The sequence below is a fragment of the Rousettus aegyptiacus genome, unplaced genomic scaffold (assembly GCF_014176215.1).
Source record: "Rousettus aegyptiacus isolate mRouAeg1 unplaced genomic scaffold, mRouAeg1.p scaffold_m13_p_14, whole genome shotgun sequence".
Taxonomy (NCBI): domain Eukaryota; kingdom Metazoa; phylum Chordata; class Mammalia; order Chiroptera; family Pteropodidae; genus Rousettus; species Rousettus aegyptiacus.
The window spans coordinates 8674404-8696215 of record NW_023416289.1 but is presented as its reverse complement, the minus strand read 5'-3'; the positions used below and the strand labels follow the sequence as shown (position 1 = coordinate 8696215).

Sequence of the window (21812 nt, the reverse complement as noted above, 5' to 3'; positions counted from 1 at the left end):
GCTTATCATCTTCTTTTGGACAACTACATAGTTTCCTGTGTGATTTCTGGTAGCAAAATACATTACTAATTCACATCAGCAAGAAATATTTAATGGATCCCTAAAATGACTGATTATCACGAAAAGGGTTGTTTTTATAATGGAGAATTCTGACAGATATTGCCCTAAGAGGTCTAATTTATCACCACCAATACTGGGTGTTGTGGATGTGATGCATTGAGGACAAAGCATCATCGAAGCAGTATTTTTGTCTAATGTGATTAATCTGACGCTAATCATGAGGAAACAATTCAAACTGAGGGACATTCTACAATATAAATAGATTCAAAAAATATATAACAATGTCAAGAAATACAAAAAGGCTTAAAAAGTTTTAATTTCAAGGATGCTAAAAAGACTAAAATGTGGAGTATAATCTTGGACTGGATGTCAGACTGAACAAGAAACAGTAAAAGACCGAATCAATGTATGCTTGGAAATCTTGGTGAATCTATGACAGCGAAGGTTGTTCAAGTACAACTTTCTAGTGACACCATAGCTTGAAGTATTCGGAATCTGGCTTATGACAGTGAAAACTATAATAAAGCTAGCAAAGTGTTTTTTCATGTAATTTGAAAAATGCCAGAGTCCCTCTAACATGAATATTACGGTACATGTGATTTAAACATGAGGGTGATATAAAGGATTCTTTTATCAGTTTCTAGCTGACAAACATACATGACACTGATTTGTATGATAAAACTAGGACCACACGCTAACAACGAATGTGATTTGAAGTTTTAAGTGTTTGGAAGAATATGTTCTAATGACACAGCTGTAAGACAGAAAAACAGTTTAGGTTAAGGAGCTTGTGCTAGAACATAAATTAACACACTGCTTCCTTCACAGTCTTTATGTGATAATCTAAGAGCTGATCATGAATACGCATGTGTTATACTGCATATGGAGGTACAATGGTTATGAGAGAGAAAAATGCTGATGAGAACAATGAACTACAGAATAAATTTAGTGTTTCCAAAAGAAAAGGTAACCAGTTGTCCCCAATTTTGAAGATCTCAAGTAGACAGTAAAATTTGCTTGTTTCTCTAATATCTTTGGTATTTTTAATAATCTTAACACTCTAATGTAAGAAAGTGATGCAATGTTTTTCAGTAGCAAATAAATTATAAGGGTAAAAATGAAAGTTAAAAAGCCTGGAAGAATATAGTTTCTACAGATTAACATGTTTTACAGAATGCTCTGATAATATCCACCCACAGGAAGTTCATGCATCCACTACTTCTCTTTTCCACTGATATAACTTAAATTTAAATATAACTTAACAGGATAAACTGATGGAACTGCCTACTGATGAAGCATTGAAAATGAACTTTAAAAATATAGTATCACTGGCTTCGTTTTAGATAAAAGTAAAAATGAAAATCCAGAACTTAATGACACCGCTTGAAAATCTATTCTCACAAAAATGCCTCTGTGAGATGGATCTCTTTAGGATGAATCCCATTTAAAAAAGGAAACCAACACAGGAGGAATGTTCACATACATTATCCTCCAGGAGTGCTGTCATCAATCCAACTTAATATATTAATGAAAAAAATAAGGTACTTTGTCACATTAAAAACTTTGAAAATACGCACAGCACTTATTCAAAGTGTGTCTAGATTTTAACTACTGAGAACTGATATTTTACTTAGTTTTTTTGTTTCCATTATAGAATAAAAAGGTATAAATATAAGGGATTCCCTGTTATCAATCACTTACAGTCACACTTTCAATGAACAACACACAATTATAGAATTATTTTCCTTTTCCTATCTTAGGTTCATTTTGACTATGTTTTACTGAAATATAATTGTATGTGTGTCTGTTAAAGTTTATTGTTAAAAATTTGGGCTTGTATGTTATATCTCTTTTTAATTTACTTTTCTATGATTCTTTTTTATTGCTTTACAAAAGTATTGGTTTGCAACAGGTTGAAAATTTAAATCAGGTTCCTCTGCCACAAACTTACTGGATGGGAGTATCATAAAGGAGAATGCCCTTGTTCTTAGGAAATAGTGAAGTATTTAAGAGTGAAGTAATTATCTAATGTCTACAAGCAATTCTCAAATGGTTCAGCCAAAACAAAAAGAGAGAAATACAGATATACATGGAGGAGAGCAAAGTAAAACATTAACAAGTAGTGAATCTGTATGATAGGTATATGGGTGTTCATTGTAATACTATCTTTGTAACATTTCTGTGAGTGAAATTTTTCAGAAGAAAATTGGAGAGAAAAATGTTTTTAAATAATAAAAAGTTTTGCTCTACACCATTTATAAAACTAATAATGCCAAACTCTTTTTTCCAAGAAGTATTTTCACTGGATGAAATAATTACTGGAAACTCGATATTTTTAAGAATACTGATTTTAGGGCAAATTATATTCTTAGAGAGCATATAGGTCTAATTAATTACATTGGAATAAAATAAATGTGACTACCTAAAATATTACTGATTGGTACTTCATCTATTCTCATTTAGCTCTAAATTACAGATCTACTATTTTCAGAGGCTTCAGTGGGGATCATACTTCTCAGTCAAGGAAAATAATAAAGGGAGAAATACTTTATTCAAAGTCACAAAACATAGCAATGAGTAAGTGGAACCATATACTTTACTCTTACATTTTCTTGTTTCTGTTTAGCCCACTACTTCGTAATAGTCAAACACTATATTACCATAAGTGAAAGGACCTTTCTCATGGTCCCTGATAATTCACAGAGCTGCTGTTTTCCTTGAGTTCTAATATAACTCTTTCAAAATATTATGACGGCTTGGAATGAGGTCAGATGCCTAACATTATTTAGAAAGATGATCATTTTTAAAAGAACTAGTTCTGAAGTTTGTGAAGATCATCTTACCTGACTTCTTCACCGGCAAAATCAAACACCTTGGTGATTTTAACTTTTTCTGTTTCTTTAGGTTTCTCCAGCTCTTCTGCTTTGCCCAATGATTTACTTGAACTCGTCTCTTTAGTCTCCTCTCTTTTCTATGAAAAAAGAAATGTAATCAGTTTCACATAAGAATGAAACCTACAAGAACCATTCAAACATGCTGTTTATGACTATTCTTAAATGTTTCATCTCTAAACAGCTAAAGACCTATTGAAAATTTGATTAGAAAGCTACTTTTTCTACCATAGGGAATGCTTTTGCTTTTCACTTAGTAGAGGTACTATTAAAAGGCAACCATATCATCTGATTACTGCTGCAAGCTTCAATCTCAGTCTGTAAATTAAAAAAAAAAAAAAAAAATTCTATCTGAAGAGTTTAGGATATTTCTGGGGAAACATTCATCTCTTTCACCTATCGACTTACTTTAACTTGTGGACTTGGGGGCACTTTTGATTTTGGCCCCACATCATTGAGGAAGCTGGCCCACAGTTCATCCTCTTTCTTCTTCCTTGCATCCTCCGACCCAGTGCCTTTTTCCTGCTCCGCAGCCACGTCTTCCTCCTCACTGCTACTTCCTCCAGATTCCCCGCTGGCATCCTCCTCTTCCTCTTCTTCTACCTTGAGGCCACCTTGTTTTCTCTTCCTGATCACCAACAGTCACAAGGAAAAGGAAAAACAAAACAGACCATGCAAACGGACTTCAGTTATCCCTTCCTCAATTCCAAACATCATGTTGCAAACCCAAGAAAACTTTTAAATCTAGGGACTACTAATTACGATGCACACTGAATCAAAATATGGTGTTCTATTTCTAAGTTAGGACTAGTTATTTTCACCAAGAAAGATTCAAAATCATCTCACAAAATCAATGTGTCCAGAGCGTTCCAAGAACATATATAGGTCAGGTATCTTTGACCTTTTGAAGTCATTACATTTGGAGAATATGTTCTATTGAGGAGTTTCTTCATAGAATTCTCATTGGGGTGGGGGAATGCATGTTTCTTTCCACTTTTTGAAGCCATGAAAGCTGGAATATAGAAAACCTCAAGGACAAAAGAACTAGGCCCAAGACTCATGAGAATAAATTGATTCTGACTTCAAGTGAATCTAATACCTAAATTTTTTTCCCTTTTTATAAACTACGATCTGCCCAGGAAGAGGGAAACACCAATCAAAGAAAGTAACAGACTTCTATTAAAGACTCTCCTATTTGAGTTAAATAACCTGTCAGAATTTTTGTAATTTTTAGTGGGAATGTAATTCAGTACCAAGCCTAAAGCCTATGAAAGGCAATTTTCTAATATCTATAAATATTATTTTTACTGCATCTACCGCAGGATCAAACAATTCTACTTCTACAGATTCAACTTACACATGTATTTCTATGTGTATACAAAGACACTACAGTCTTGTTTGTTGTAGTTAAGACAGGGTACAATTAAATGTCTCTCAATAGGGGATCCTAAAAATAAAATCTATCCACATAATGAAATATTATGCAGTCACTGAAAAGAATAAGGTATAGCTAGATGTACTGCCATGGTATCACCTCCAAGATGTGAAATAATGAAAATGTGAAACAATACAGAGTATGCTACTATTTGTTTTTTGTTTTAAAAACAAGAGTAGGAAATATGTACATACGTGCCTGTACATACATGTAATATCTCTGATAACATAGTTCTCCTGAGGCAAAGCAAGAAGGGCTAGGGACACAGGGCACACATTTTGGTAGTAATTGAGTTTTTCATTTTAACCATATGTACTTATTATCTATTAAACTGTTTTTTAATGAAAGGTAAAAAAAAATAATAAGCTTGCCAGAAACCAAAATTGTAATCCTAAAATGTCACCAAATGTTTCCCTTAAAGAGAAAAAGGTAAAAACCCTGGCAGCATGAACTCTACCATCTGACCAATCCCAGCAGTCAAGGCGGTCACGACAATAGCCCCTGACTTCTGAAGGCCTTGAGGGCATCATCACCTGGCTGGAATGCTCTGAGCCTTTCTTTTTTTCCCTTTGGTTTTCTGTGTCTGCTCTTCACCATCCACTTCATCTTCCTTTACTAATTCATTTACATCATCTTCACTATACTCTCCACCTGAAATCACATAATAGGGTGGTCAGATAAGAATAAAAGTTTTCACATCAAGATAAGACATTTTCATTAGGAAAAAAAGTCTAGTGCTTTCCACTATTCTTCAACTAAATAAAATATCATTTCCTTAGGGAAGTTTTCTCTGTGGGAACTAAGCTAAGTTCCCGGAGCCCAGGCAGTCCATATTTTCCTCCATAACTCATCCCACTTATATTTAATGCTTGCAATTTCTGCTATGCTCCACACACCATGAGGACATGGATCCTGTTTGTCTTTATAAATATCTGCTGACTGAACAGAAATTCCAATTCCACTACTGTACTTTTTTTCAAAGAAGAAAATGATATTCCCATTTCATCTTGGATATCTTTCGAAAGTAAGCAAATGATATTGTCTTTTCAATAAAAGCCTAAAGACTTCCTGTTAGACACAGCAGAAAGAACAAACATGTCTATCCCTACCCTCAGACACATATTCAGGGACTTCTAACAAAGTACTGCCCGGAGGTCCAGTCTGACCACACTGTGGGGCACCAGTCAAATCCTACCCCCATGGAGATTCAGCTAGATTCAAAAGTTCATAGAGACTTTCATTTGAAGTACAACACATATTAAAAAGCACACAAATCTAATGTACAGCTCAATACAATTACACGAAGAGAACACACTTGTATAACTAAGACCCAGCATTCCAGAAGGCTACTGTGCCCCTTGCAGCCACCAGCTCCATCCCAAAGGAAGTAACCACAACCCTGATTTCCAGTACTACAGATTAGCTATGTGTGTTTCTGAGTGCTGAACAAAAAAAAAAAGCCTATAGTGTGCACTCTCATGTCTGGCTTCTTTCACTCTACATACTGTTTGTGTGAGTTACACATATTGTTGAATGTAGCCACAGTTCATCAATTCTCATCCTGAAATAATATCTCATTCTATGATTATATTGTAATTTATCCATTTTTCCTGTTGATGGACACTGAGGTGGTTTTCAGTTTGGGGCCATTACGAATAGTGTGGTTTTGAATATTCCTGTACACCTAATCAGCTTTTAAATATTTCACTCATAATGAACCAAGGACTACCAAACACTTGAGGAAAGCCTCCTGTATGTAAGGGAAGAATGAAAACAAGCAGAAATTCAGAGGAAACAGAATTCAAAAAAATAAAGAAACACTTTTTTAAAAAGCCTTTATAATTAATATCCTCAAAGAAGCATCATTCAGGAAGTAAGATAACTAAAAATTTTTTTCAGAAAAAAAATTCTTTAAAATTACCAATATGATAGCAAAGATTAGAAAAAAAGAACAAAGATGCTGAGATGAAGCCAGCCATGTGAAAATCTGGAGAATAAGCATTTGAGGCTGAGGGAACAGTAAACATGAGGGTTCTAAGGTGAAAACAAGTTTGGTGACCAGACACCAAGCGGAAAGTGAAAGTGTTTCATGAAGACAGGAGTGAGTTTCAGGTGAAGATGGCAGTGTGAACACACGAACATAAATTTGCTTCCTCCTGACACCCCGGCAAAATCACTACAGCAAAAAGACTTTTAAAAGACATAAACTCACAATGATGGGTACCTAGCTGCATTTGTTTGTTTATATTTGGAAAAGGTAATACTGAAAGGATAAATAAAATACTAATGAAAATAGCAACATATAAGGGTCAGAATAGAACAGGGTACAGTAGGCAGAGACAGAAGCTAGATTTCTCTATGCTTATCATTCTATAGAACAGTTTGAATAAACAAACATAACCACATGCCCAAACAATAACATAACCCACAAAGAAGGGATTTACTCCAAAGAGTTTAGAAATAGTTTTTTGACTGTACTTCCTTATAAGATATAGCCTAAAGACCAAAAAACTTCTATTCCTTGTAGTAACATCAATGCTAGCATTGTAAAAATATTTCATTTATATGATACGTAAAAATAATTATGTTAATCATGTTAGGAATCTAAATTTTCAGAATAAGAGAAATGACACAATTATAAAATCAATAAAATTAAGTGTAAAAACACAACTGTTAAAACTGAATTAAAAATATTAATAAGAACTCTTAAGATAAATATTTTATAGTCTGTTCACTGAAATGGCACAGAAATAATGTCACTCTAGGTAGCAATAAGCACTCTTTAAAGTTCGGATCTCATTCTTCAACATAATTCATCATCAAAAGGGCTCCCGGGGCCGGGGGGAGCTAATTTCAGGTCTGAGAGAAAGAAAGCACAAGGTGAAACTGGGACAATTTGCTGTGCCAGAAAGCAAGAAAGCTACTTGAGAATAATGGGTCACATTATAAGGTCAAGATCCACCTTGAAGGAAGTCCTAGCAACCAAAAGTAATGATGTGAGCATTTAAAGTCATTAAAAGAATAACCATCTGTAGATTTAAACATGTCTAATTGATTAAAATCTGTGAATCCTTTACAATACTAAAAAGAAATGATTATACCATTTTAGGCTACTGTTAAAAATATTCTCCATTTTGAAAATTGATAATTAAGGAAAATCAATTAAACATTTATCCTGCCCCAACTGATGAAGGAAAGCTATACTTTACATAACATCAATAAATGTAAAAGAACCACAGAATTAGGAAAACATCACTTCCCACACTCTAATGATAGTAGTAATTTAGGCAAGGATTATCAAGTAATGCTACAAAAAACACACACAATTTAAGTTTTAACCATTAGGTAAACTGCCACACAGGATATTTCAGTTGTAAGGAAAACAAAAATTACACACTAGAGAAATAAGACTCTCATCATCCTGATCCAGGAGTCACAGCTAGGGTATCAACCAGGTCTTCTGATGTTATGCATTATGAAACACAGTCATCTATAACATATTCTAGCCAAAAATATTTTACTTCAACCCATCAAGCATTTAGATCTAATTTCTAATGTATGGAACATCCAAGGGACAAAGGTACAATCTAAAACAACATCATGAGAGCAACCAGACAAATCCAGGTGACACATTCTGCAGAACATATAGCCTGACTTCTTAAGCAAATCGATGTCATTAGAGAAAGGGTTCTGTTAGGTTAAAGGATTTAAAGGATGGAACAAATGCATGATATTTGTAGTCCTGAACTGATGTGGACAAACAGTGACAGCCATTTTTGGATCAACTGGAAAATTTGAATATGGTCAGTATATCAGATGAGTTGAAAGTTTACTGAAATGGACAGGGAGTGATTGCTCATTAAAAAGAACAGGTTACAAAGTAACATGAAAAAGTATAATTTCAGGTTGGGGAAAAATATAAATATCTATACCCAGGTGTAGAAAAAGAGCAGAGTTGATATTAACAAAGGGATTAATACTGATAATCTTTGGGTGGTGGGAATGTAATGATTCTATTTTTTAATGTTTAATCGTCTGGATTTTAAATTTTTCTTCAAAATTCAAGTACTGCTTTTGTAATAATTTTCTTTTTCATATAAATGGGCAAGTGCTGTAGAGAGTTCAGACGAGATGCACATGGCTCTGGATCTTAAACAAGTAAAAAGATGCTCACTCTCACTGATAATAGATAAGCAAATTTTAAATTACAAATAAAACAATCAAGATCAAATTCCATGCAGTTACTATGTGAAAAAAAATGAGATTAACATCCCTATAGACAATGAAGCACAAAAAAACAAGTACTGCCCAAGACTCGGAGCGTCCCTACCTTTTTAGATCCCCAGGCTTAACTATGAGCCAAAAAACTAGAATCAAAGAAAATCTGAGAAAGCACCTAACATAAAAAAGTCCAAAGCAAAAGAACAGAATGAATACAAATCACCTTGTTTTATGACACTTGCTATAACTTTCAGTATGATGAGAAGGAGTGGGACATCCTTGCTTTGCTCTCGGTTTTAAGGGGAAAACATCAGTATTTCATCATTTAGTATTACATCAGCTATAGGAACAGATTGTTTCCTCATTTCGTGAAGCTAGCATTATTTGATACCAAAATCAGAAAAGGAAATTACAAGAAAACTACAGATTAACAACCCTTGTAAACACAGATGCAAAAACCCTCAACAAATATTAGCAAACCAAATTCAGCAAGTATAAAAAGAGTAATACACCATGAGCACACAAGTTTTATCCCAGAAATAAAAGGCTGCTCAAAAATTTTAAATCGATCACTTTAATCTACCAAAGAGCTAAGAAAAACCACACACAATAGTTGGAGAAAAGGCATTTGACAAAGTTTACCTCTCAGCAAACTGAGAAGAGGGGACTTCTTTAACTTGATAAAAGGCATCTGTGAGAGGTAGTATACGCAGACTGCCAGATTCAAATCCCAGCTCAGCTACTATCTAGCTGGGTGAATTTGGGAGCCTCAGTTTCCTCATCTGTAAATGGAGAACACAATAGCACATAGCTGATAGCATTACGTGACATAGTCAATATAAAGCACTTACCCCACACATACACACACACGGCATCTGTGAAAAACCTCTAGCTACTATAATACTAAACAATGAAATACTGATGCTTTCTCCTTAAAATTGGGAACAAAGCAAGGATGTCCCACTCCTATTCATCATACTGAAAGTCATATCAAGTACAATAAGACACGCGAAAGAAAAAAAAGGTGTATCTATGGGTAAAGAAGAAATAAAACTTTGTATTCATTATCTGTGACAACATACCTGTTTGTTTGTTTGTTTGTTAGTTTCTGGAGAGGGGGAATAAGGAGTCTCGAAACTGTTAATTTTGGCGGTGGTTACACAACTCAGCATTTGTTTAAACTCACTGAACAGTACATTGAGAAGAGTGAATTTTACTGAAAATTTAAAACTAAAGATAATTAAGTACCATTAATATCTATAAAGCAGTAAGAAACTGCACTTATTAAAAAAGAACATGATGCTGCAAAAAAGGAATATTGAAATAAAAAAGCTCTTCGAAATTAAAAATATGAAAGGAGGAATAAACAATAAAAAAAGTTGGAAGAGAAAATATTGAGAATTTCCTATAAAGTAGAAAAAAAGTCAGATGACTAGAAAATAGGGCAGAAAAAAAATCAGAGGATCAGTCCAGAAAATGTAACACATAAGATTCAACATATGACTAATGAAGATTTCAGGAAAAAAAAAATGGAGAAAATCATAAAAAAAAAAAAAAATTTAATGAAAAGGGCCAAGCACCATAAATGAAAACACGCACATACCAAGGTTATGTGTATCATTGTGAAATATCAGAAAATATCAGGAACAGAAGACTATCAGCCTTCGGAGACAAATAGATCATATATCAATGAGCAGAAATCAGTAATTAAACAAGTTTCTCAACAGAAACACTGATAGCTATAAAATAATGGAGTGGCACCTTTAAAATTCAGAGAATTATAGAGCTTAGAATTCTTATCACAAAGCGCATAATTCTATACCAAATGAATTATGCCTGAGGATCGTATAATTTTAAGATATTCAAAATCCCAAAAAAACAAGCTTCTGCCATGCATCCTTCCTTAAGAAGTTATGGGGATTTATTCTCATTTCGGTGGAATGTACCAAGAAAGAAGATAACATGGAGCCCAAGGAATCCAAGGGCGAAGGGAGGTTAAAGGGAAAACCCAGTGTAGTGATGAGATTGAAGATACTAGGTTTCAAAGGTAAAATCAAGCCAAACTGGAGGTCAGAGGCAAAGAAAAGCTTCAAGATGAAAGTGTAAGATTATCTAATGAATCTATCTTGGAAGATGATTTAGACAATTCTGAGAGCTGTCAACATAAGAAAAGCCCAAACATGTAGAGAATTTTTATGAGTTTATTTAAGCCAAACTGATGACATGTGCCCGGGAGCAAGATCTTAAATGCTCTAGAGAATAACAGTTTTGCAGCTTCTTTTTTTGCATTTGAAATTAAGGAGGGGACATAGGAAAGATGGGAAAAAAACAAGGCTGGGATTGTATTACAGGATGTGCTCTCTTGAGGGTTAATACCTCTCTCAAAGGGGTATTTCAAAGGTGCGTTAACCCAGATACACAAGAATGATGAGCAGGGCCAGCCTAAAACCTTTCACTAAAGGAGCTATAGGTCTAGGGCATGACTACCCACCATGATCTGCTCAGTTAGGACTTTATGATCAGATCACCCTGTAAGGTTACATTTCATAGAACCCCTTTTTATCATCCATTGTTCTCCCTTTTGTTCATCATCCAAAGATGTACTGATGATCGACCTTTTGGTCGGATAGTGTGGTCTTACAGCACTAGGAAGGCTCATTCCCAGGAAGTCTCAGTATGGACATCATCTTGTTGACCACTGGAGATGGGACAATACCATAATCATGGTATCTGAGTTGAGCCAAATTTTCCCAAAACAGGAAGGGCAGGTAACTTGAAGGCAGTCAGGTCTCATGGTCTTTATTGCAAAAAAACACTCTGGATCATCTCTATCCTATTACGAATTATCATGATTCAAGTTTTGCCTTTTGTCTCATTTGTCTGTATTTAGCATCTAGTATAACATTGACATAAACCAAGAAAATAATAGCATTAGCAGTTATCTTATACATGTTCAGTAATCATAAACAGTTGGACTATATAGAGAAACCCAAAGAACAAGTATAACTATTATTATGACTAATATCATTAGCAGACAGGTAAAGACAGTCAAACAAAAGAGATTCTGAGTTCGGCATCAATCCCTAGATATACAGGGCATGTCAATGTCTTGGGATAACTGTCCACCTCTGATGTGAGCAGCTTCTCACCCTGGAGAAGTCTTTGATGTCAGCAGGCAGGGGCAGATGTCCATTCGAGGTTAGGCACCTGATAAGGTCTCTTCCAATGAAGTTAGAGAGTGTCTTTTATTTGATATCCTTTCCAATCAACAAAATCTCCAGGTGGCAGCCAATGATCTTTAAAGTCTTTGTCCCTTGGGAGCTTACTGTGAAAGAAATGGTTACCAACTAGGCATTTTCTTGAAGTGACTGACTCTATTAAACCTTGACAATAGTGTAAGCTATCCTTTCAATAATGTTGGCTCATAAGTTCCTTCATCTAAATCCAGCTTAAATTCACTGTGATGCATGAAGAAATGCAAAAACCAAAAGAATGGGGAGCTGGGGAGCAAGGAAGGACCAAGCAGCCATCTTGGATTTCCCACAGTCCCATCTATTTAACTTACAACCACTGTTTATCCATACAACATATCCTAAAAGTTTTGTCACTTATTTTACAATGCTTCCCATCCAATTCTAAATCTTTTGAGGTGTTCCAGGGGCCTTTGTGGAACACCGCAATGTTATTCCTACGTTATTGTGCTTTTTAACCCTTAAAACCTCAATGTCTAATGAAAATGAAGTAAGCCATTAGCGTTCTTTAACTCAGATATTTTATAACCTCTAGAAACATTTTTCACAGATACAAGTCGATTATTAACATGTACTTATTTTTGTAAAACCTAAGCAATACAAAGACATGTCTGTTTTACTTAAACCCACAAACTGAAGCTGGTTTTTATTCACTAAGGATTAATCTCAGAATACATGAACCTGAAAACCATTCGAGTTAGTTTCTATATTTCTGAGAATTTTAGAATATCCAATCCTTTCAAGTGTTTGCCTTTAAATTTTAACAATACCATGTAAAGGTAGAAAATTATCTCACATTTATGACATACATATATAGACAGAGACATACACAAACATAACAGCTGGATCCAAATTTTGTTTTGGAGGCCTTATACAATTTACCTGTCCTTGGACAATTTTTTGTCCTTATACAATTGTACCTGACAAGTCAAGTTCCAAATGAACTCCCTTTTGAAAAGACAGCCATTTTTAATACATCCGAGAATGGGGCTGACACCTAAACAACATCATAGGTTGATCCACTTAGCTAAATCCTCTTTCTGAAGCTTTGAGAGACCAATAACATATTTTCCATTCTTTCTGCCTAATTTTAGAAGTATCAAAGGATCCTCAGCTTAACCATCTTAATTATAAATGGGAGGGCCTTTTTGGCCTGAGAGGCACAACTTCCCATGTTAATTTTGAGATCTACAGAGTCTGAACAAACTTCTAGAGAAAACTAGCCTTTAAATGCACATCTCCAGATGAGCCAAATTTAGTGATATCCCTTTGGAACCGCTCTACACCCTAGAGGAAATATTTCCTCAGGCAAGCCCATGAAGATTCTTTGTCACCTAAGTATATGGGACCAAGGGCTACCAAGAGCTTGCCAGAGGCAGCCAGAACTGTAATGCTTTCCAAGGGATGGGCCCCTCTCTCAGCATGTACCCATTCCAGGGCACTCTGCCCTTCTCCCCAAGGGCCCCTACTGGCTTCTCCAGGATCTGATGAGCTACTGCACTGAATGACTCCTGGCACCGGTGTCTACCGCCTGGATTTGGGGACCAGAAAACTACCATCACCCTATTTGGCTATTCAGGTTGGGGAACCAAGTGTTGTTTCTCTTTTGGAGCTAAAGAGTTCAGTTTCTCAATTTACTAGCAGAGATTTTGTTTGGACTCTAAGTAAGTAATCCAATTAAAAAGCTGAAATTAAAAAGAAGCAACCGTTTTTTTTGCTTTCCTTAGGTAATTTCAACCCTTTACCTTGAGGATTTTCTAAGAACAGCTCAAATAAACTCACGGCCTCCTACTTAAAGGGAGGAGGCGTGGGATTCCAAGAGACTCACCCAAGTTCACCTGATGCGAAGCAGGGAGCCAGTGGGGCACAAAGAGCCCTTGCTTGTACTTAGCACCGGGTCCAGGTCCACAGGGTGGCCCAGGGTGGGCTTCTTCAGAATCCTGACTATGCCAAGTAAACGTCAACATCCAAACCTGTAGAGAATTTTTATAAGAGTTTATTTGAGCTGAACTGATGACATATGCCCAAGAGCAAGATCTCAAATGCTCTGGAGAATAAGTTTTGCAGCTTCTTTTTTGCATTTGAAATTGAGGAGGGTACATAAGACTGGAGAAGCAAGGCTGGGATTGGATTACAGGATGTGCTCTCTTGAGGGTTAACAGCCTCTTTAAGGGGTATTAATTCTGGTATTTCAAAGGTGTTTTAATCTAGATGTACAAGAACATGGACAGTGATGGTTTAAAACCTTTCACTAAAGAAGCTATAAGCTTGAGGTGTGACTTTCCCAATGAGAAATTTATGCTCAGATGACCATATGAGGTTACTTTCCATAGAACCCCTTTTTTTTCATCCAGACTTTAGGGTCAAATTGGTAGTAAGAATAGACTAAGCAACAACAATAAAATGACATTATTAACTCCACAGAAAACAAGTAGTGTGGGAAAAGCCATCATAGTATGCACGAGGTTCAGCTGCAGGAGAGGTGTTCAGTCATTACAAAAAAGTAAACACTTGTGGATAAAAAAAGGGTTCTATAGAAAGTAACCTCATAGAGTGATCTGATCATAAATTCCAAATTGGACAGGTCATAGTGGGTAGTCACACCCTAGGACTATAACTTCTTTAGTGAAAGTCTTATATTTGCCTTAAGCAAGCCCTGTCTATTGTTTCTGCCACCCAGGATAACACACCTTTGAAATGCGCCCTTCTAGGCCTCTCCTTCCTAACGTGGACGACCCACCCTCAAGAGAACCTTAACCATCCTGTAATGTGACACTGCCTTGCTTTCTCCCACCTTCGTGTAATCTTCCTTATGTTCCCTCTTTAAAATCAAGTGTTAAAAGATAAATAAATAAAAATAAAAAACAAAAAAAACCTCCAAACTGTTATTCTCCAGAGCATCTGAGCTCTTGCTCCCCGGCATATATCATCAGTTTAGCTCAAATAAACTCTTATAAAAATTCTCTACAGGTTTGGACATTTCTTACATTGACACACTGAATACCTCTCTAACCAAAATTGGATATAAGAACAATGGCAGGCTGGGGTGTTGGGGAGGGCCTCAAGGCAGAAGGGTGTGTGTATTGGCAGTGAGGAGAATGAGGTAAGGGGTAGTTAATGAGACCTAGCATGTATTGCTTATGTCAACAGACAATGGAAATAACAATTCTTTTTAATGTAAAAGTGGAAAAATTTTGCAACTGGGGAGGACTGACAGAGTTAAGGGATGATGGGAACTGCTTGGTTTGAAAGCAAGTCTTTTAGAAATATTTTTACTATTTTTAAGTATGGCTATACATAACTTTGATTAAAATGAAAACTAGTTTTCAAATGATAACTCTGGGAGTTCTAGTCAAGATGGCGGAGTTAACACTGTGCCTGTCTCCTCCCAAGTCCACACCAAAAGCACAACTAAATTAGAGAACAATCAAACCGGAGAACCACCTGAAGATTGGCTGAACCGAAGTCCTATAACTAAAGATAAAAAGAAGAAGCCACGTTGAGACTGGAACACACTATGCGAATCCAACTAGGAAAAAAAAAAACAAAAACAAAACACTCTGGCCATTACCGTTAAGACCAATGTGGACAGACAAGAATGGAATCAGGGAAAGTAGATGGCAAGCTATGGCGAATCCTAGTGAAGGATCATGGTAGCTCAACAGCAGTGAGACTGGTAAGGGAGTAGTCAGAAACTTATTTTCCATGTCGACACGACAGAATTTATTGATCATTTGGACCAAAAAAAAGAGAAAATGAGGATGATTATTAAAGGCTTTTGTTTTCTACCTGAGCGATTGTCTGGGCAGATAAATTCTAAGGAGAAGAAAAGTCAGGGAAAGGCATATGATGGCCAGAAGGGATAGGTTTATTTGGGTGTCAAGATTTATTTTGGCCCCACTCGGTTTCAGACGCCTATACGATACAAATCGAAACAAGTTCTGAGACGCGAGCAATGGGTATGTACGTTTCAAAGACGCGAAAGGCATCATCGTGTAAACTTCCTAACCATCGGATCCCTTGTGAGTGAAAAAGATTGACAGATCTCGACGTGATGCTAGCGAGCAATTCCCTTCGGGCGTAAGGTCGCACAATAACTTCTGACTCTGAGTGCCTTTCAGACGATTTCAGCTTTGGCGTGGTTAGGGGATGACAGACCACCACCAGCGTCCCCAGCAGGGCCGCGTTCACCCCGAGAGGGAGGCAGCGGCTGAAGTTAGGCCGCCGCGAGCGCCTGCGCGAGATGTCCCTGTGCACACGTTTCGAGTCGCAGGGGCCGCAAGGATCCGGGAGATTGGCAGGAGAGGGGACGGAGCGAGGACGATGGAGACTTGTGCCACGGGGCCACCAAGGCCACCGGGCCCGCGTACGCGGAGCCAAGCGCGCCTCACGTGGGGGGCGGGGCAAGCCGTCTCTCGCCTCAGGAAGGATCGCTTACCCGAAGGCACGTAGTCCTCGTCCTCCTCCGAGGTGGAGAAGTCTTCGGAGTCAAATTCCTCCATGTCGCTGCCACTTAGGGCGGACCAAGTCAGAGGACCGGAGTAGCTGCCCCCAACGGTAAAGCCCTAGGGAGAAACCATAAAGCTGTGCCGGGGGCGGCGGCGGCTGAGGCGGGTACCTGCAGAGTGTGCACATGCGCAGAGAGTGATACATGATAAAACTCGACACTTCCGGGTCAGTGCCCCGGCCAGACGCGGCTGCGGCGGTTGACGGAGCACAGCGCTGAAGCTGTGCATGCTGGGACTTGTAGTCTTCGCGGCTACCTAGGCTTTTAAATTTCGTGCACGTGCTTAAACGAAATTTTATGTCTGTGAGTATACATTTGACTCTCATTCTTCACAGGTTGGTATTTTCGAATTCGCTTCTTTGCTGAAATTTATTATAATTCCCAAAGCGATATTCTCGGTGCTCCCTGGGGTTATTCGCGGACATGCGCAGAGGATGAAAATTTTGAGTCCCACCCGCATTGTGCTATCCCAGCCCAGATTGAGCAGGGCCTCTTTGCTTCAGTTCTCATACTGTATATAGAAATATTTTTCGCAGTCAATGTGGTGCTACCCGTTTTACATTCTTGTGCTTTTTTATAGTAATTTTTCTATTTACAATGACCCCCGAGGGTAGTGCTGAAGTGCTACCTCGTGTTCCTAAATGCAAGGAGGCTGCGATGTGCCTTATGGAGAAAATATGTGTGTTGGATAAGCTTTGTTCAGGCATGAGTGTAGTGCTGTTGGCCGTGAGTTCAATGTTAATGAATCAACAATCCGGTACATAAAGGAAAAGGAAAGTCAACTATCTATATGCGAGGCTGCTCCCGAAAATGCTAAAATGACATCTACAGTACATGAGGAAGCTATGGAAAAGATGGAAAAGCGGCTAAATCTCTGGATCCATGAGATGACAACGAATAAAAAGGTGCAGTGGACAGCATTCTTTTAAGGCTGAAAGCCAAAGAAATTTACAGTCATGTTACCCAAGGTCAGAAAAATGTTAAACCATTTTGGGGTAGCGCTGGCTGGACTGTGTGGTTCAAAAGGCGATGTGGTGTGAAAAAATGTTAAACTTACAGGTGAGGCAAGTTCTGGAGCCCAGGAGGCTGCAGAAGAATTTAAAAACTACTTCCCAAGTGTCATTCAGGAAAGAGAATATGTGGAAGAGCAGGTTTTCAATGCTGATAAGACATTTATTTTATAAGGCCATTGGCAAACGAGCCTGTATAACACAATTGGCCTCCAAAGCTCCTGGCTTTAAATCATTCCAAGACTATGCAACCTTGCTGTTGTGTGCCACTGTCAAGGGAGACTTTAAGTGCAAATCCCTAATGGTGTACAGAGCCCCCAGTCCACAAAGACTTAAAGGGAAAAGCGTGACCCATATGCCTGTCCTTTGGAGGTGGGACAAAAAAGCCCAGATGACATCTGAATGGTTTCATATCTGCTTCATACCAGAAGTCGAATGCTATCTCCAGGGCAGAAACCTTGCCTTCAAGGTTTTATTAATGTTGGGTAATGCCCCAGTCCATGAAGAACTCCAAAATGCCCACCCCAATGTAAAAGTTTTTTTTATGCCCCCAAACACTATGTCTCTCATCCAGCTCCTCTATCAGGGCATAATAAAAGCTTTCAAGGTGCACTATATCAAGGAGCTTTATAGCAATGCTTTCGAGGCTCTCAAGGCCAACAAGGAAACCACCATGATGAACTATTGGAAGTCAGTCACTACATGCAAAGTTATTGATTATGTTGGCACATCCTGGGACAGCATCAAGCAGGCTACTATCAATGACTGTTGGAAAATTGGCCAAACTGTGTAGAAAATTTCGAAGGCTTTGAAGGTATTACAGAAATTATTACAGAAGATATTACAAAAAACACCTGTAGAAACATAATGCATATAGCACAGAAAATAAGTGGAGAAGGCTTTGATGCCATGAAAGAAGATGTGCAGGAAATTTTGGTAGAGAAGGAAGTAGAACCCACCAATGAAGACCTGGATGAGATTGTAAAACAAGGCAGTGGTGTCAGCAATGATGAGGACCGAGATGAAATTCAGCCAATTCAGGACAGTTCAGAATTGTCCCTCTTATAGTGGCCAAAATGTCAAAATGGAATTCCGCCCTGGAAAAAATTTTCAATGACATGGAAGAGTTGTGACCCTATGCTTGATCACAGCCTCAAATTTAAGCACCTCATCTGCACTGCATTAGCCCCTTATGCCGAGATGCTTAAAGATTTGAGGCAAAAAGCCAAGCAGACAAGGTTTTGAGCCAGTTTGGGAGGGAAAATCGCCAGCTTCATCGACAAGTCATGAAAGTCAGACCCCTGGTGTTGAGCTACCAGATGTCAGCATGCCACCACCCTCTTCCTCTTCCGCTGAGCAAGTCCCTCCGAGCTCTCCCTTGGCTTTTATGGGTCAAGCCAAGGTCAAGGGGTTTAACTACGTCATGCACTGCATAGTCACACATCCTTCAGCTCCATCAACAGATTTTAGCTAGTTTTTATAAAATTTTAAATGCTTTATCTTTAACTTTTCAGGACTTCATTTGCATTACTGTACAGTAGACAATATATGTTCACAGTACTATAGGTTTACTGTCTGTGAACATCGTATAGTATCTTATACTGTGTTTACTAGGTGTGCTGTGTATGCATACTGTATGTGTGTAACTGAGGGGAAGTTAACATAGCACAGTCTCTGCATTATGGAGTACATTATGTGAAAATGACAATTGAAATCTTTTCATTATGAAGAAATACTGCATATAGCTATCTGTAAGAAAGGTATATTAAATAATGTGTCTGAGCAGAAACACAAACAAGATTATATGTTAATCAGTTGACAAGAATGTGACTGGAGACTTCCAGGAACTCAACCCCGTGTTTCCCTAACAGTGGTTCAGTATTCACTAATTGAGTGTGCGTGGTGACTTTTTAGACAAAACTACCACGAACAATAAGAAATGACTATATTCTAGAATTCAGGCATCATTCACATGAATCCTTCCTTCAAATTAACCCATACAGAAGTACAACCATAGATAATCTTTATCATTTTATCATATTAAAAAATTTGTAATTATAATCCAGTTATTTAGACTGTTGTCTATCACCATACACCAAAATTAACTCATAATGGATTAAGGGCCTGAATACAGGATCTAAAACAATAAAATGCATAGAAGAAAACAGGAACTAAACTCCAGGACCTTGGACTTAAAGAGGATTTTATGAATTTGACCTCAAAAGCAAGGGAAGTAAAAGCAAAAGTAAATGAACGGGACTACATCAAACTAAAAAGCTGTTGCACAGCAAAAGAAACCATTAACAAGGTAAAGAGACAACCATCCAAATGGGAAAAATATTTGCAGGCAACACCTCTGGTAAGGGCCTAATATCCAAAATATACAAAGAACTCATCCAATTTAGTAACAACAACAACAACAACAACAACAACAAAAACAAACGAGCCAATCAAAAAAATTGGCATAGGACCTGAACAGACACTTCTCCCTGGAGAACATACAAATGGCCAACAAATATATGAAAAGATGCTCAACATCACTCGTGGTTAGGGAAATGCAAATGAAAACCACGAGATACCATCTCACACCTGTTAGAATAGCTATAATCAACAGGACAAGTAATAACAAGTATTGGAGAGGATGCAGAGAAATAGGAACCCTCATACACTGCTGATGGGACTGTAAATTGGTACAGCCACTATGGAAAACAGTATAGAGGTTCCTCAAAAAACTAAGAATTGATCTACCATATGATCATCAATCCCTCTACTGGGTATTTACCCCAAAGACTTGAAAACTCATATCTGAAAAGATATTCGCACACCGATGTTCGTAGCAGCATTATTCACGGTGGCCAGAAGCAACCAAAGTGTCCTACAATAGATGATTGGCTAAAGAAGCTGTGGTACATATATATAGTGGAATATTACTCATCCATTAGAGGAGATGAAATACTGCCATTTGCAACAACATGGATGGACCTCAAGATAATCATGCTAAGTGAAAAAAAGTGAGACAGGAAAAGTTTAAAATATGATATCACTTATATGTGGGATATAAACCTAAAAGCAACAAATGGACAAGACAAACAAACAGACTCATTGACATGGACAATAGACTAGTGGTTACCAGAGGGGAGGGGGAGGTAGACGTGGTAAAGGGGGTCAGATATGTGGTGACAGAAAGAAATTAACTATGGGAGGTGAACACACAGTGTAAATATATATATATGCCTTACTGTTAAAGTGTACAGCTGAAACTTATTGGATTTCATTAACCAATGTCACCATAAAAAATAAATTTTTAAAAAATTTAAAAATAAACTATATTACAAGTAACAACAACAACAAAAATTAATCCAGTTATGGGAGGCAGTAATCAGGAGCAAATGCAGATGAGACATCAACAACTAACACCCTATTTGTGCAGGTTTAAGTTTTTCCCAGTTGAACATTTCTCCTTGTTGATACTCTGGACTAGACTGGGTCTGTGTCACTCAGTTCCTGAGTTATAGGAATAAATAAAACACATTTATGATTAAGAGGACATTACAGTAGCTCTTTGCCAGCAAACTTTTAAAAATAGCCTATCTGAAACATAATGCATGCACTACAAAATTTACCTATTTAAAGTGCACAATTTGTTTTGATACTTTCAGACTTGTGCAGTCATTACCATAATGCAACAAAGTAGAAATCAGCTGGAACTGAGCAATGTGGCTTGACAGGGCTCTCCAGTGGCCACAGTACAAATCCCCACAATTCCCTACCAGAGTCTTGGTTCATTATTACCCTCCTGTCTTGGAAATAATTTACAGGGCCCTCTTGGGCAAACTCAGCACCTTTAGCCCCTCCTCCCTATAGTCTCCCACTATCCAATCTTGGGTTATCACTTTTTTGAAAATTGAAAGAAAAGTTCTTCCTCTGTTGGGTCCTGGATACATACAATGTTGGGGCTTCTGGCTGAACTCTGCATGTGTCTTTCTGGGGTGCTAGAAGCATTCTGTGTCTTGATCTCAGTATCAGTCACATGAGTGTAGATTTGCACACTTTACTGTATATTGTACAGAGAGAGAGAGAGAGAGAGAGAGAGAGAGAGAGAGAGAGAGAGAGAGAGAGAGAGAGAGAGAGAGAGAGAGAGAGAGAGAGAGAATATATGGATGGCCTCAGTCACCTTTTGACCATGGGGGTAAGCTTCCCAAATGGAACAATCGAGTTTGCTGAAAATAGCAGGGCAGAAAAAGATTTTTGATGTCAGAGAGTACTAAACCAACCTGGAGCCTCTCCATGTGGATTTTCTACTGAAATAATACATTTATTGACACATTCTATCAACTTTCTGCCATCTCAGTCTGAAATCATATAAAAGCTTGTTGATGGTAATATATAGTCCACCAAGTGGAGTTAATAAGACTCAAGCTTACATGTTAAGTACAG

The 21812-nt window shown here is 37.6% G+C and overlaps 1 protein-coding gene across 2 annotated transcripts in view; it reads right to left on the bottom strand.

Annotated features, from left to right (window-relative positions):
- CFDP1 (craniofacial development protein 1) overlaps positions 1-16504 on the bottom strand; it is an 85267-nt gene extending 68763 nt beyond the window's left edge. The window contains exons 1-5 of one of the 2 annotated variants that reach the window (XM_016130097.2): positions 16297-16470; positions 13687-13831; positions 4920-5037; positions 3360-3579; positions 2904-3031 (exon numbers count right to left, since the gene is read on the bottom strand). In XM_016130097.2, the coding sequence (XP_015985583.2) occupies positions 2904-3031; positions 3360-3579; positions 4920-5037; positions 13687-13825 (605 nt within the window). In that variant the 5' untranslated portion in view covers positions 13826-13831; positions 16297-16470. Of the gene's footprint in view, positions 1-2903; positions 3032-3359; positions 3580-4919; positions 5038-13686; positions 13832-16296 lie in introns of both variants that reach the window. The other variant, XM_016130098.2, reaches the window with a different exon arrangement.
- Between the last annotated feature and the right edge of the window lie 5308 nt (positions 16505-21812).